General features: G+C 38.5%; 1 protein-coding gene across 1 annotated transcript; it reads right to left on the reverse strand.

Annotated features, from left to right (window-relative positions):
- Positions 1-1,436: 1,436 nt before the first annotated feature.
- Positions 1,437-16,072, reverse strand: EIF2S3 (eukaryotic translation initiation factor 2 subunit gamma). The gene is made up of 12 exons (XM_061355151.1): positions 15,854-16,072; positions 13,840-13,903; positions 13,230-13,357; positions 12,988-13,109; positions 10,874-10,968; positions 9,441-9,599; positions 8,006-8,140; positions 6,994-7,088; positions 5,946-6,090; positions 5,359-5,528; positions 4,177-4,349; positions 1,437-1,882 (listed from the first exon to the last, which is right to left on the reverse strand). Exons 1-12 carry the CDS (start codon positions 15,920-15,922, stop codon positions 1,819-1,821), a joined length of 1,419 nt encoding a protein of 472 aa, XP_061211135.1. The 5' UTR covers positions 15,923-16,072; the 3' UTR covers positions 1,437-1,818.
- Positions 16,073-17,828: the final 1,756 nt, after the last annotated feature.

A 17,828-nucleotide genomic window follows, 5' to 3' on the forward strand; every position in this document is an offset into this window, starting at 1 on the left:
ACCTCCCCAAGTGAAGGAGTACATGAAGTGTTTTGAACAGACTATGGCATTTCTATTTTTTAAATTGCAGATCAAGAGATCAAGGCCCAATCTCCAAATTACCTGGATGCCTAAAAATACCCGTTGGTGCTTAACCAGTTTCTTCAGAAGCAGGTCAGCATTTCTGTACACTAGCCAAACACATTCATTCAGTGCATTCAGGAAGAACTCTTTGGACTAAACTTCACCATGGTGGTGTAGTATCATCCTAGCACTCTGCAGTTAGGTGTGCTCATCCTCATGCTCCCAAACTAACGTAAGTTGGTATCCAAGTTCCTAGAATTTGGAGTTACAGAAATGAGTTTCCAAACCATGGAAGATGCAGTCTCTGAAACAGACCCATTTATGACTCTTCTGGTGGAGCACTAAGAGAATTTGGAAGAACTACAGCTAACTCACTTTTAAAAAGGAGAAGCACTACACAAAAATTAATGTGTTTACTTTCAGCACCATGTGAGGTAGAAGTACTTTACAAATGGAGAAACTGAATATAGGAATGTAGGTGAAATAAGGGAACACAACATATAATGCAAAATCAGAAACAAAAGTCAAGCTGCTTCATCGAAGTACTTTTTGATGAAACAGAATTTACCTTTAGAGTGCCCTTGACAATATTAAGTAGGTCTGAAACCAGGCTTTGAGAATAAACACTGTACTTTGTATAAATATAGAGAAAATAACATGACTTGTTAAATAGCCTAGTATATAAAATACCTAGAACTATGTGTATTAGTACAAATGAAGAAGTTTAAATTTTAATGGATGAAAGTATTAGCACCCTAGAGTACATTCATTACATTAGGTTTTCCCCTCAGGAGTGTGATTCATCCTAGCTAAGCAAAAGTGGCTTTACACCTTTTCCTCATCGCATTCTGAATTCCACACCTTTCCCTCCTGCAAATCATTCCCTTCTACACTTTTTCCACACACTTTATAGCTCAAGATCACAGCTAATATTTAATCAACATAACTTTGAAATAATCGGTTTACTCCCACCGTATAAAGAGCTCCCAGGTCACCCACACAAAGTTTCACAATGACAAACAGCCATGTTTCAAATTAATAACATTTTTTTCATAAATCCCTTTTAAGATAAGGTCAAAACCAGTACTGCCAGTTCAGATCCAATTTACGTGTTGTTTTTCCTCAGGGGTTTATCCAAAGCTCCTTGTAAAAAAAGTGACAAAGTCAACATTGCCATCCTAACTACAAAGTGTAAGCTAGAATCCTAAAGTCAGAACGATAAAAACTAAGGAAGTTCTTGCTGTAAACAGCTGTCTAAGCAAAACAAGATGCTGTGCAAAAAGGGTACTAGTCTTCAAGAAGAGTTTGGGTTTCTGCTTTTAATGCTTGCACTGGTTGAACCATCACTGCAGTCTTTTGTTACTCAGAAAAACTGTATTAATGAAAATAAGCAATATTTTATTTCAATACCAGATTTATGGTTTGTGTGTTACACTGGGGTTGGCTTGACTGATATTAATCAGGTATGTCTGAAACACAAAGTAACATAAATTAGACATTCCATGAGACATGTACAATTCTTTTCTACCAAGATGTGGATAGTTAAACCCACTTACATGCCAATTCTTTTACACTTTTTAATGGTGATAGTAACTAGTATTTTAGTAAGAGGGTAAAATTCAATAAAACTTATAAGGACAGCCATACAACTCAAAGATGACATTTGCACAGCTTCCGATTCCACTGTGAAAATATACCCCTCCAAAATAGAAATAGGCACTTCATCTTTAAAAATGAAGCACACTCTTTTGTTCTTCAGTCATCATCAACAGTTGGCTTGATTGTCACTCCTCTTCTGATCTGACCCCAACCAATTAAACTGCAAAAAGAAAAACAGTTTATATTACTTTCAATAGCACTCAGAAATATCCTGAGTAAATCAACATCCTTCTGTCATTCTTATCCCTTCAGTTCTCACAAATTGATTTTTTTTCCACTTGTCTCCCACCCAAAACATCCTACAAGACTTAAGACAAAATGACTGCTACTGCTAAACCCAGGACAACTGGTTACTGGAAACACTGCATAAAAAAAGGATGAGGGACAGAGAACATTTGCATGTTTGTAACCAGCTAAGGATGTACCTTTGAACAATAAACTAAAAATCTGACAGTGTTGTAACATGATGTACTGGTGGACTGCAAATCTGTTCACAGCTTCATCTCTTTTTACCTTTGCCTGAAGTGCTGCATTACATTCAAACGGAAATGAAAACACTGAAATTCAGATAAGATGACAGCAAAATTACAGAGCTGTTAACTCTCAACGAACATGTAACCTATAAAGGTTAACTCAACTCTTGGGTAAGTTCTACTATTTACAGTCAATAAAATTAAGGGCCCTTTTATAGACAGCTGTTACCTCAGAAAAATATGCCTTTTAAAATAAATGATGTCCATTTCCACAGCCAGCAGGCAGCCCATGTTATTGACACAACTGCTTGTAAAACATTTGCAGTTTCTGGCAAGGAGATATGCAGAAACCACATGTGCATCTCAATTTAATTTGCTAAGCAGCAGAGCTGCTCTCTGGACACCAGAAAAGGAAATGAAGTGTATTAGCCCAACACTTCCCACTTTTTAGGACCATATCCATAGGTTATTAACTACTCCACCTCTGAATTTACTGTTGCTTGGAATCACTAGTGTATCCTGTTTGCTTGGCCACTTGTTTAATCTCTGTGCCTTTATATATATTTATTCTCTAATTTGTACCTAATTTTCATCTGTTGCTTTCACACTATCTTCCATCTTTTCAGTACTCCATTGCCTCAGGCTAAACAGTATCAACTGTACATTATCTTTATTTCAATTGGATTTTATTATGCCGGTCCTCCAAGTTTGCCTCCTCTTCCCATTTCTCAACCTTCAGTCTCCTTATGTTGTCTCTGTCCTTTTAATACAGCATAGAAGGCAACTTTTTAGTAACATAATCTTTATAACAGGCTGCCACTACTTGTCCAACCCATAATCCAGAGGCAAGTGAGTTTTTTGGCAAAATCTGGCCATGTTTTTCAAGTGGAAAGTAATCTTCAGCAGCAACAAAACCCATAATCAGATTTGCAAAGGCTACCAGTCTCTAGCTTAAAAAATAAAACAAAACAACCCCCCAAAAAAGGAAGCAAAGCATAATTTCCAATATAAAACAGTTTCTCCTTTTCCTTCCGTTTCCCCTGACTTAATTCGGGTCCTGTCTATTTTTCTTTTCTCCTGTTCAAGGCATGTTATCTTTTTCCTTGTTTTTGTCATGGAATAATCTCTTCCCTAATTTGTCAGCTAGCTCTGACAGCAAGCACTAAGTTCCCATCTATGCTTTCTTGTTGATCTGAAAAACTGCATCTCAGATATTTAAAGCTTGGGTTTTTTATGCAGTGCACACTTCTTGTAAAAATGGCTATGTTCTCTTATAGTATACAGGAGCTGTGCAGGGTCAACAAATCTAAATACCAATATGTTCTTATGATACTCATGTGGTCTTATGGAACACTTAATAGATACAGTATGCATAATCATCTAAAAAGAAGTATGGGCCTAAGATTAGAATGAATCATGAACCAATTCTGCTCATCATTTTCAGCCTCCAGATGCTTCTATGCAGTCATTCTGTATTTGTAATGAGAATGGGCCAATCCAGTTGATACTTTTTTCCCTCTCTGCTCATAGTACATAAAATATTTAAACCTCAGAATGTCCCTCCTCTGTTCCCCTCCTACTACTGCGAGATTGTGCTAGAAGTCACATACAGCTCCACAGGTAGAACATCACTGACTTAGGTGTATATAAAGACAGGCTTTGGCTTATCATTATTAGAATTTCCAAACCACTGGATGAAGATTGCCTACTGTTAGCTCAATTTACAGCTTGCGCAACAAATCACAAACCTCAGCTGTTTCCTCATCTGTAGGTATCTACCCAATTAATAATGATGCTTTAAAAAAAGGAGGCTAATAATGATATTAAGCATTCCACAATAATGGCATCCGTATCTTAGGAGAATCCAGAGGAATTTTTGAAACAGACATACACTTACCTATTCTAGAAGAAAATCAGATCCAGGTATTTTTTTGTTAACAATAACACAACCAGGTGCTCTACCTATTTAGCACCAACTTACCGCCAGTGTTTCTCAACTCTTCGACTCAGGGCGATTTTTTCTCCCACTTCTGTGCATACTGGGTTAGTTAGCATAATCTTCCCCAAATCAGCCTTTACTGCACTAACTCTCCCTCCAGTAGACAAGGATCCTATGTTTACCATTAAAACTTCATTCCTCGATAATTTTTGCACCTGAAGGCAGATATACAAAACTCTGAAACATAAGCTTTAGTATTAAAAAAAAAACAACCCACAGACAATATTGAGTATTTTCTCTCACCTACCTGCCACAGAAAATGAAAAGATACAGCTGAGGAATGTAACAACTATAAATACACACACAAGCCATGCAGAGTCAGTAGATAAAGCTTACATGTGAGAGGATAAATATGCAAATACATTGTGTATGTAGTACTGCGAGTCCTTGGTATGATACACTTTCTTGGGATTTCTGTACATTTTCTATAAGACATCCTGATGATTGCACATACTACACTAAAGTGGAAACAGTCTCGGATATTGCTACAAATTGGAACATGATACCATTCCTTTATATTACATGGATATTCTCATTTTCCTTATGCCTACTTCCATCAAAATGATTTCTCAAAAAAAGAATTGATTTCACAGGATAAAGAGAGCGCTGAAGCACTTACTGTTCCATGAAATGTTGCATTAAACTGTTTTAATGAAACATTAGAATCTAATTCTAGATTTTAATGCTAACAAAGAAAACTATGATATTTTAGTTTGATTTCTGTAAAATGGACCATGGAAAACAAGACTCTGCCATACATCAAGTTCAGTTTCTTTTCAACAACAGCATTTCAAAAATACTTAGCTTTAAAAAGTTCTTAACAGAGAGAATCTACAAAAAGCATGTAACTAGGAAGTAGATCCATACCTATATAAAACTATTGCACAAATAGGCTAACAACAAAGGACAACAACCATCAGTATGTTCCAAAGTATACCTAACTTTAGGACATAAATACTTTTTGCTACTTTAAAATACTCTGATATGAATTCCTACTTCTGTGAAAAGCATTCTTCTGTAATACTAGCTAAGCAGGTAAGCTTAGTGACAAACATAAAAAGGAGACAAAATTACTGCATAAGACCAAAACAATGTATATACTAATAAAACTTAGAAAAGAAAGCAGGAAAAAAAAACCCCAAACCCAGAAAAAGTGGTACAGACCTTAGCAGCTTTCTTGTCTCCTTCAGTGCGCACACCTAATAGTCGTCTCAGCAAGAAATAGGAAATCTCCAGCTCTGTAAATATTTCTGGCAGCGCTCCAACGGCACCAAGGACCTGACCTACCATTCGGTCAGCCCGACACAGTGTTGGATCAATCTTAGTTCCAACACCTACAACACAACAAAGGAGATCACAAAGAGTTAACTGAAAGGCAGCTGTCAGGTTGACTTAGAGAACATGTGAAAATGACAAACAGAATGTATTGGGAATTCCCTACTACTTGGAGCAGCACTTTCAGAATGTCAGCAAGACTATAAGCTCTTTCTAAACATATGAAGAAACATTCTACTGCTAAAGCTGCTATAATTAGCACTGTGAGTTAATCTGCGCTGGCCAGTGACATTCGGGAAATATTTATTAACTATCTGATTTTCACGCTCACGTTGTATCTCCCTCTATACATATGAATTATCTGAAATTCTTCATAGGCTTTTTGTTTACTACACTGATTTATTGTTAAATGAAACCAAATGTTTTCACTTCATAAGCATGAAGAAATAAAACTTTTCACAAGAGAATATTCTTACCTATAAGACCTCCTGGAGCAGCATATTGTAGATCATTGTGTTCAGCAAAGAGTGACACAATTTTGGAAAAGATTGGCTTGCACATGAGTTTTCCTTCACTGTCCTTAGACACAATACCAGGCCGGACCTCAATTTCCTGGCCCACCTAATTAGGAAAGTGAAAAAGTGATTAACTAGTGGTTTCACAGGAACACAAAGCTAACTACTAGTCACAGACAAGACCCACATATCCCAAGATCTACTATTTATACAAGTCCTTGGTTCTGGGCTGCTGCAGAACTCCTAAGACTTCTGTTGTGCTGCTTACTGCAACCCGAACAATACTGAAAGCTCTGTATCTCACAGCCAATATAACAATCAATTTTCTTTTCAATATAATTTGTAAAACTCCTCGAACAAAGGATCTTTATCAGCAATAATGCCAGCATTGTAATTTTAGATTTTTTTTTTTTTAAATAACATGTCATTTAGAAATGTTATAGCATTGAGAAAAAATAAGTTAATTTGACTGGTGTAACTGATCAGCATTGATAAACCACAAGACAAAGAAAATACAAGTTGCATAAATGTTCCAAGATACGGTTTGCTTTCCAGTCTAGCAAAGCAACTTTTACTGTTGACAATATCCCATAAGCAAAGTAAAAATTTCAAAATATACAGAATACTTAAATGATGAAGTGGGACCTGTGGGAACCCACACGTTTCCAAGGTTCTTTTAAAGTTCTTTTGCTCTCCCTTTCCCCCTGTAATTCAGCAAGTAAAAGTGGTAGGGCAGAAAAACCAAAGAAAAAAGGCACTCTCAATTTTTGTAAGCAATGAAATCAGTATCATGATTAGAAAAAGACTGCAGTAACAAAATACATTTAAAAATAAAAAGCAGTGTAAAACAGGAAGGCAAAAATGAGGCACAGACAGAAAGGGTAACTGCCATCTGACTGTGCTCTTTTTTTTAAATAAAATCATTTGTATAGATTCATTTTGTACTAAACATGGAAAGCATCTACTCGTTATCAATATAAATCCCCAGACACAAAAGGGAAAAGGTTACCTTTAGAACACCCTTTAGAATACTGCCACCAGCTACACCTCCCTTAAGGTCATCAACTTCACAGCCAGGCTTGTTGACATCAAAAGACCTAATTACTGAAAAACACAGACCAGGTTTATACTTGAGATCAGGTTCTTAAAGAATGAGTGTCTTTAGCAACTTTGCTTCCCTATTCTAATGAAGGTATCCACATATTTATAAATATTACAAAAATGTAACTCAGGAACAACACTAAAATACAATGAATATTTTAGTCCCAATTTTTAAGTAAATAGTTGACTTCTCAAAAAAAGCTGCTCATGTACACAAATATTTTAAATAATTGTTTCTGCATAGCAGAAGTTAAAGATCTGAAAAAGATAGCAACGATAAAAATATTACAAAACCTCTTCAATATTCACAATGTTAAATGTGAATATTGTAACCTTGTTTAATGTGGTTGATTTTTCTGCATTTTTAGCATGATTTTTAGGTTTCCCATGTTTCATGTGGAAAAGAAAAGGCACACAAATTGCTTTATCGTAGTGGAACTGAATTTCATATATGCTGGACAAGAACAAAGACCGACAATTCTGAGACAGGAGATTAACACAGAAAATATAACCAGGCTACCAGTAAGTTTTTTACGGAAATAATTTAATTTTCAAATTCAACAGTTTTTCAGTACTTTGTTAAATCAAATTTAAGTTGATAGGAATTTAAGGGAATGTTTTAAGACACAGAAATTTCTCATCCTTACTGCATTTTAGTGCTGTCATACACAGAAAATACAGAAAACCTAGCAGTTACCTCAAATAGATTGAGCTATAGCAGTTGACTATGAGCAAACAATACAGCTCTAGGAAAATATGCAAGTTTAAAATAAACAGCACACTAAATAAATAAATAAAAGCATACTAAACACTCCTTTTAAATCTACCTCTTTTTAATGCATTCAGCTCATCCTATTTTAAGTGTAGATACCTGTGGGAAACGGTTAGCCACAAAAGGCCAGACCTAAGTATCTACGTACCAATAAGCCTTGGCTCAGATGTGAAGTCTCGCAGTGGGACTGGGATTTTTTTCACTATATACTCGCAAACTACCTCAATGTTGTATTTCAGCTGCGCTGAGATTGGAATTATTGGAGCTCCTTCTGCAACTGTACCTGAATCAAAATAAAATTCAACATCAAGCCTTAACACAGTGTTTACGGTACCATGACCAAGTGTTCTGTCATTCACAAAAATACTAATGAATTTCAATGCACACTTTATGTGTGTTTCCCAAAGTAGTAAGTATCAGAGCATTTACCTTTCCCTCCAACATTTTAGTTCAAACCAGCCAGACTTACTTTCGGGGGCATTCTGAAACAACCCTTATATTGCCTTTGGGTAACTATACAGAAGAATTTTACAGCTGCTCTCTAAACATTATGCAAGGTAATCTTCTGCTCTTAAGAGAGAATTCACTTCCTACATTGTGATCAGAAATATTCTTAAGAGAACTTCCTCAGATAAATCAGATATCTCGCTACTGCATACAGCAGTATTAATTTTACAGTCAGATTTTATTCTGATAAACTAAAATACCTATCAATTTAATGATACATGTTTTCTAAGTTCTGCAATACAAATACATATTTTTTAAAAATTGTAATTTTGTGGAAGGATGCATTTAGCTAGTTATCGAGACTTGTTAAATATTACTAGTTTTAATTCTATTTCTTTTACGGTAACTCAAATTCTCAAACTCCAAATGTACCCATTAAGCCTGACATAGCTGTTATGAACAGCTTACACATGGCAAGAATTCTGAACTACAAATAACAAATAAACAAAACAAAACAAAAATCCAAAAGACCCACTGGTGACTTCTGATGCTGACAATCTAGCTCTGCAGCTTCTTACATAACTCAGCTGAAGCAGATAAGCAGGGAAAACAGTGAAAGCTTCTGGGAAATACGACACTCAGAGCACTAAAGCTGAGCAGGACACGGAACATTAGAGTAGAATAACACTGTGTGCGCTGGACTTAAAGAAAGAAAGACCAATCTTTTGTGATTAGATGAAAGAACACATTTATACCTACAAGGTGCCCTAACGAGCACTGCTTCATTCTCTCTTGTACTGCAGTAAAATCACAGTACAGCTTCTATCAAAGAATCAAGCCAAGAAGCAATACCAAGAAACCACCGCAGATTCAGTATAAGCTACTAGATAAGAGCTATTGCTGTCAGTTGTACATAAAGAGCTCTGACCAACAGCCTTAACACTACTGTATGTAAGCAGTCTGAAAAAGGTAAGAAGCACAACTCCAGTGCTCTGGTTTTAGATTAACAGACTGTGTACACTATCATTATTTAAGGAACAGAACCTCTTCTACAAACGTATAGAAAAGTACTATGTCTATGTCCCAACACCAAAGAATTTCCACCACTAACTATATCTCTGCTGTTGAAAACTTACCTTGTACAAATGCAAGAATCTGTTCATACTGTTCTTTAGCCTGGCTCTCCTTCACCAAATCAATCTTATTCTGTAGAATCAAAATGTGTTTCAATTTCATGATTTCTATAGCAGCTAGATGTTCTGAGGTCTGGGGTTGAGGGCATGACTCATTACCAGCTGAAAGAAAAGTGATTGTAATATAGAAACTACAAAGATATACAAAACTCCCACAGTTAAGACATTACTTTCCATTGTATTTTTATAAAAGATAACTCTCTCAGTCACCTCTCAGTAAGCTACACACAAAGCAACCAAGTTAATAAGCACCTACTCTTCCCCAGAACTGACGGCTATAGCATCCACACAATATATGACAGAAGAGAGGTTCCCTGAGAGGTTCCCTCATTCTACTTGCTCCCAGGGGAAACACACATCTAAACTTTCCAAAGATAATGACAGATTTGTGTCTATTCGACTTACTTCATATCCTTTAGGTCTTCAGACATCTTGGTACTGACTGTGGGATAATGGACAGTTTACCTTTTCTTAAAATTCTATGGTATTTTGTTATCACTAAGGCTATAAAAATGCCAAGATCCCCAAACTCTGTAACACACGATAGAGTATGTGAATAGGGTAGCTGTCAGCACGGTTTGGATTTCACCCCCCAGGAAGCCAACTTTGGCCTGATGTGCCATTATGGTGGTTAATCTCACTTGAAGATTGGTCTAGCACACTTTCTAGATCAAAACAGGCAGAAGGAATGACAGCTCATCACCTGTCTCAGACTATTTAAGCTGTAATATCTGAAGCTGTTTTTCTTCGTTGTTGACATGTCCCATCCAGGTAAGATAATTACCATTTATCATTGCAGAGTACTAATACCTATGTTCTATTATAGAACACTTGTACCTCTACAGAACACTACGTTCTACAGACATACAAAAATAAGTTTTACACAATTCCTGTCGGTTGCAAATCAGAACAGAAAATGTCTGATCCAAGATAAATCTTCTATAATTCAATTTTTTTCTGTATTCATCTGGGTTTGCTGTCTGTATGGATGGTCATGGACTCTCCTGAATGACAAAGGCTACATACATATTTAAAACAAACTGAACCTTCAGAGAAACTCAAAATGTACCCACAGCTAATCTATTTCAATAAAATAATACAGATTTTACAGCACTATACAACGGTTCCTCTTATCTAACTAATCTTCCATCAGCTTGGCCAGCTACCACACTAATGAGTATGTATAGCAATGTTTTTTTAAACCCCAGTTTGTTAGGGTTCATTTTCATCATAGCATCACTTTATTTTCTTAAACATATCTCAAAAGTATTCACTTGTTTTAACTGCTCACCCACCCCACTAAATTTTAAAAACCATACAATGTTGCATCATGATATTAAAAAAATAGAGCTGTGCGTTTGTGTTGCAATCATTACCTATCAACAGTAAAGCTGCATCCATCACTGCTGCACCGTTCAACATGGTAGCCATCAAAATATCATGGCCAGGACAATCCACAAAAGAAACATGCCTGTTGCAGAAGGAGGTTAAAAAGAAATCCAAAAGACAATTATCAACAATTTATATGGCTGATTTATGTAAGCAGCTAGGCAGACATAAAAGTGAAAAGCATTTTTAAAATAGATAAATAAACATGTCAAAACATGCTGAGAAGCAATACCTTGACAGTATTTTCATAAACGTTCAAAAAGAACACAAAGATTACTGAATGGCTACTGAATAGTTTTTCTAATATTTGACATACATCCATATTAGATACTGATTTAGTATCTCACAAATTTACTTGTTAATTAGACTAGATTTAAATGCACCAGAACAAAAAAAACCACAACCAACCAAACCCAAAAAACTCCAAACACACCACACAGGATTTCACTTATCTCTTAAAAAAGGACAACTCCCATTCTCCTATTTTAGAAAATTATGAGTCTTTAATTACAGTTGTAATTACATTTCACTTCAAAGACTTATCTACAGAAACAATGTTACATCTTTTAGTACAATCTGTATGATTTTATTGTGCAGACCATAATAGTCAATTAGCTACATCCTCGTGTCCTGGTTTCAGCTGGGATAGAATTATCTTTCTTCCTATTAAGTGGTGCAGTGCTCTGTTTTGGCTTTAGTCTAAGAACAGTGCTGATAACACACCGATGTTTTAGTTGTTGCTCAGTAGTGCTTACCCTGATTAAGGACTTTTCAGTCTCTCATGTTCTGCCACTGAGGAGGGATACAGGAAACCGGGAGGAAGCAGAGACAGAACACCTGACCCAAACTACCCAAAAGGGTATTCCATACCACAGCACGTCAGGCCCAATACATAAACTAGGGGCAGTTATCTGGACAGAGCAGATTACTGCTTGGATGGGCCTGGGTATTGGTGGGTGGTGAGCAAGTGTATTGGGCATCACTTGGGTTTGATGGGGTTGGGTTTGAGGGGGGATTTTGTTTTTTGTTTGTGGTTTTTTTTTTTTTGTTTGTTTGTTTTCTGCTTTGTATTCTCTTTCTCCTCTTGTTATTTCCTTTTTCATCATAATTATTAGTAGTAGTAACATATTGTACTTTTCATTTTTAAACTCTTCTTTCACAGCCTACAGTTTTGGGGTTTTTTTTCCAGCTTTCCTCCCTGTCCCACTGGGTGGTGGGGGCAGGGTGAGGAGGCGAGCAAGCAGCTGTGTGGTACTTATTTGCCAGCTGGGGTTAAACCACAACATCTTGCTTGAACCTATTCAGTGAAGAATCCTGGTTTTCTGGTAGCATGCCACCAAAAAGAAAGTTACTAATTTGCTGCTTCTACTATAAGCAAATAAACCCAAAGCTTTTAGCCAACAATTTAACAATGGCTGCATGACTCACTCTGCAACAGAAGTTATTATCAGAACAAATGCTCTACTGGGAATCTCAGGAAAGGAAGGAAATACTTGATTACAGCACCATGTGTATTTTATACATAAGTATAGGAACCTTGTTATACAACAGTCTTCATGGCTACTCTCATTTGAGCAAGAACTGTAAAGACCCACGTAACAGCTGTTGTGGTTACTATGTTTGCATAGTGACCATGATATGCATTATTAGAAATGAACTAAATAGAGCCCTCATCTCACATTAGGCATCAAGATTTCATATACTCATTAGCAACTTTGATAACCTTTCTGCTTCTAGGAAGAAAAAGTTTAACAAAGGTCACCCTCCAGGAACATATTTAAAAGATGCATTTGTGAGGTCCGTGTTAGTTCTCAATCTAGTAGCTTTGAAATGTACTTATATGAATAGCAGAAAAAATTAACTTCAGTATCTTGCAGATACCTGAGGACAGAAGACATAGCTGTGCTCTACTGTGGACTATGCACGGCAACTAATAAAAACCACAGCAATTCGGGTCATACCTTAGATGAGGGGTGCCCAGCGTCTAAGAACATGAGGTCTCGCATACCAACTCATTCAGCTTTTAGCTCAATCCTGACTATTTTCAGTTAACGCAAAAGGCAGTAAACACAATTTATACCATATGTTTTACAGCAGTTACCTGACTAGTTTAAAGTTCCCTTTGGTGCCAGGAATATCTGTAGGGAACTCATCTGGGGTACTGCTTCCACAGGATCGGTAACACTCTGGCCGGGAACAGCTTGGGTCATCCAGCTTGTAAATCTGTAAGCAATTGTTAAAAATTGAGAAAAAGTTTATTTATCAAGTTTTAGCTATCTGTAAGCTTACAGCCATCCTGAAATATATTAGCAATATATTTGCTAGATTTTAGCAATGACTCACCTTTGCATTAGCATATCCCAGCTTGATTGTGATATTTCTTTCCAGTTCATTTTTAAATCTGACAGTATGAACTCCAGATATAGCTTTGACTACTGTTGACTTCCCATGGGCTACATGACCAATTGTACCTATGTAGTAAAAGCAAATGTCTGTCAATAAACCATCATTTACTTTTGAGTACTGTTCCACTAGTATCAACACATAATTACCCCGAACTCTCTGTAGCCAGAGCTCCCATCAGAAGCATGCATGGGTTTCATAATAATTTTTGTTTAAAGAAATAAAGCCCTCAGCGGACAGGTCTTTGCATTTTCATGAAACTCATTTTAGTGCTTAATTTTAAGGTAAAATAAACTTTGCTTTAGCAACTATTCCCCACTTCATTCAACATGACTCTTAGAGTAAAATTGGTGCTTTCCAAGTTAAAAGGCTTTGAACAAGTCTCTTCCTACAACTTGGTAAAATTTATAACGAACCCACTATATTTATATTAGTCTGATTCAATAAGAATTTCTTAAAAATGTTCTCACATAGATACCATATGCTACTGCATTAGCACCAGAAAGAATCACATTAATGCAACCCTCTTTTTTTAGAAGTTTGCTTTTACCTATATTAATTGTTGCTTGCCTGCTGATGACTTCTGGTGAAAGAGGTGTCAACTTGGTAACATCCTGTGTGAGGGAGATTTTAGAATTTATTCATCTTGCATCTAAAGGTTTAGAAAGTACTCTATGTATTTTCTTAACAATTACCCAGTAGTTCTATTCAGCAAAATACAACCAGGCTTATTAAAATAATTCTAAATATGAGTTCCAGTCTGTTAAGAATGTGAAATAGGAACAAAAGATGAACAAATGCTGGCTGTAAACCAGTACAGGTTCCAATCAAAACACTGACTTTAAGTTGGTATAGGCTGCAAGGTGTAGAAGATGGAAGTAAATAAGAAGCCCTAACACTAAGAAAAGACACCCCAAAAGTTCTGCTGTCCTCAGTAGCCTGTTGCATTTGCACCTGGCAAATCGAACACAAACGCAGTTCATACAGTTAAAAAGACAACTCTAAAAAGTTAGTTTAGGGCTACTTTCTAAGCTGCTTGTCCAAGCATTCAAATGTGGAAATCCACTTAAATGTTCCTCTGTACTATTTTGCAGTTATTTGCAGTTAATTTCTATCCTGCACTGAATTCATATGGATGAGCTACTCAGTTCAAGCAAAGATTCACAATGCCAAGAGTCCTCAGTGCTGGACAAGACAGAAATATTTGCAAACATACAAATAACCCCCCACAAAATAATTTACATTAATTCGTATATTGTTTACAATGTTACATGCAGGTCCTGTGCATAACAATCAAATAAACACATCTGGGTGAAAATGTAAGCTCACTCAGTCTATTCTCAAGTGTTACAGGAACACAATGTTCACATTCCAGACAAAAGATTTGTCCATCTAACACAGAATTAAATTTGTATGTCTTGTATATTTAACTTGAAAGACTACACACGATGAAACCGGTGCTAGGAACATGACCTGCAGATGGCACCATCCAGCAGGCTGACAAGCATATAAGCATGATGCAAAATCCTGTCATCAAGAAAATCGTTCCTGGTGCACACAATTATGCACGCATGCAGTTTTCTCCTCAAGAGAGATGTAAGGCTAAGTTCAGCCATAAGCTCCAGTCCACTGTACAAATGCAAAGACAAAGTGAAAAAACAGAGAGTAGGCCATAAAAGTAATTCCTACTGACCTCCCAACTAGGCCTATGATCTTAGTGTCAAATGCCATGACCAGCAACGAAAAGAAGAAACATTCTGAAATTACTAACTTGCTTCACTTCACGTGCTTCAACATGCTTATCGATAACACAAAAAGAATTCTGCTCAAACACCAAGATTATCAAACATTATTACCATAAATAAGCTTTTCTAACTTGCTGAACACCAGGGAGGCAGCAACAGGATTTTCGACTGGTTTTGTCTGCATATATGTGTAATAAGCGAGACAGTCCAGGCAAGACCACCACAGCAAGAGACCTCTGTAACCGATTTTCTTGACAGTCACGATAACTTTCTTGGTAGATCAACCAATACAAGGCTAGCAACCAATCCATCTAGCCCACTGGGGAAACATAACTCCAGTTTATGGTTCTGCTTCGGGGAGGGAAGAACCTCTAATACTTTGCAGCACAGCCACACTCGCAAGGAGGAAACTGCACGTCTCCACTGCTGTGCCACTAAAGGCTCACTCGCAAGACCGGTACGCCAACCTGCCGAGCCTGGGGCTCACCTCACCAGCAAGCGATGGCCTTTTTCTGCCAACACAAACCCGCTGCGACCAGCCCAATAACCTGCTGCCAGCGCTGCCACTATGCTCAATGAGTACCTTCACCTACCCATTCCTTCAGCCCCGTCCTACTGCCACTCGCCTTCCCTGTCCCGAAGCCACCCGCTTTCCGCTCCCCTTCAGCCCTTACCGGCCCCAGCGGGGCCCGGTGGGAGGCACGGACCCCACCGCCTGCCCGCCCGCCCTGCCGCCAAGGCCCCAACAACCGCATCCACCGCTCCCCGGAGCCCGCAGTCCCTTCCCGATCCCCCGGGCGCCCCGCGGCCGGGTCTCACCAACGTGGCGAGGTCCTGCCGGCTGAGGTGCGGCTGCCCCAGAGTCACTCCCGCCTCGTCCCCCGCCATCTTGGCTCAAAGAGGAAGCTGGGCGGTCTGCGCGTCCGCCTGACCTCCGGCTCTGCGTGGCCCCGCCGCCGCCGGCACTCAGCCCGGTAACCGCCGACCGGTGTGGGCAGACGCCCAGCTCCGGAACCGGCCACGCTGAGCGGCGTGAGGCAGCCACCAGCCTCACTGCGGAGCTGCAGCGACTCAGGCGCGCCGCCGGGCAGCCCCGCGAAAGGACCCCCTTCTCCCTCGCGCCGGGTGATGCAACCAGGGCTGCCACAGGTGCTGCTCCGCGTGCGCTGGCACCGCTAGGGAAGTGCGCGTGCGCGGGGCCGGGGCGGGAAGGCATCATGCGCGTGCTGCCGGGTAACGGCTGTGGGCTGAGTGTGGTGGGGGTCTGCTGGAGGGGGTGTGGGGTTGTAATTAAAATGCACCGCTAAAGATGCGTGTGCTTTCAAACATAGCTTTAGCTACTGCTAAGCAGTAAGTGTCTGGGGAATCCGCTCGTTTACGTGTTTCCGTGGAAAAGGGGTTATTTTTTGCCCGCAGTGGGCCTGCTGTTATGCTGTGTTACTCCTGTGCGTGCTGCGTATGTAACATACTGCCAGTGCCTCGGTAGTGTGATCGGGATGGGGACCTCGCTGGGTTATAAGATAGGACAAAAAAAAAAAAGATTCATTATGTTGGTGCATGTCCAACAGCATGTCAGTGTAGGTTTGTTTAGGGCAGTGAGTGGGTGTGAAGCAGAAAGGAGCATGTTGGTAAAACTCAAAAAAGATATGCTTGTATATAATGGAAATGTGCATATGTAATGTGTGATACACTTATCTGTTTGAACAGTAAAATGTTACTGTACGTACCTTAGTGATTTCTACTGGCCGCCAGCCTGGTGACTTTTTAAATTTCAACCTTGTTATCATGTTTTGGAGGCTGAATGCTTAGTGTCAGGGAGACCACAGGGATACAAGATTGCCCCATGGTATGGAGAGCGATAGTCTGCTGTACCAAACAGCTTAAAACCCAATCAAATGCATGCTGTTTTCAGTCTTGGATGCAATGAATAAATGCTTAAAAAATCGAATGAAATCCCCAATCCATTGATGAGACCCAGCTCAGAAGTTCCACAGAGATCAAAGACCAGATTTACAACCCTACCCTGAGGGAAATTGAATTGACTTCTCCTTCATGGAAACTTCTTAAAGACAGAGGATGTTGTTACTAATATTTCTTCCATCATCAGAGAAACAGGTTTCAATGTAAGTAACCAGTTACAGGAAATAGAGGCACATTCATCAACTGCGGCTTTGCCTTCTGGAAAAAATTATGGTTTAGATTTTTGCCTGGCTAACTGCTTGGGTCAAAAAAACAGGTTTGCTGTAGACAGCCACGTGATTAAAATGTGGTGATAGAAATCTGTGTGAAACTGGTATGCCTGGTTTAACAATGTATGTGGCCTCCCACTTTTGCAAATACTACTGTTTCCGTTCTTTTCAGAGATGAGTTAGGAGTGCGTTTTGCTGGATACAGCACATTGCCAGCGTTCTTGTTTTGAAGAAATATGTGTGGTACAAAACCTCACAGTGTGTATAATGGTGTTGCCAATGACAAAATGTATTTTGTCCTGCAAGCCAGTAGTTTTGTGCATTGGCCTGGAAAATAAATGTTCATATCTAATATTTAATTGGGCCATGTGATGTTTTTGATTTGTCTAAAATATCTCGCTTCTAGGAAAAACAGTAGAAGCTCATGACCAAGATACACAAAATATAGTGGGAGCGTGATGCAATACTTTGTAGTTGCCTCTGCATCCAGGCATATGTAATCATTCGTTTATGAAAATTAACTGAAAATACTAGACTCTAGTTACTTAGCCATTTAAATTATGCAATAACGCAGTGCAGTGTAAAATTATGGAAACAGTTTTTTG

This window comes from Neopsephotus bourkii, unplaced genomic scaffold (genome assembly GCF_033783945.1).
Source record: "Neopsephotus bourkii isolate Nb327-2 ecotype Australia unplaced genomic scaffold, CSIRO-AGI_Nbou_v1 NB_780, whole genome shotgun sequence".
NCBI lineage: Eukaryota > Metazoa > Chordata > Aves > Psittaciformes > Psittacidae > Neopsephotus > Neopsephotus bourkii.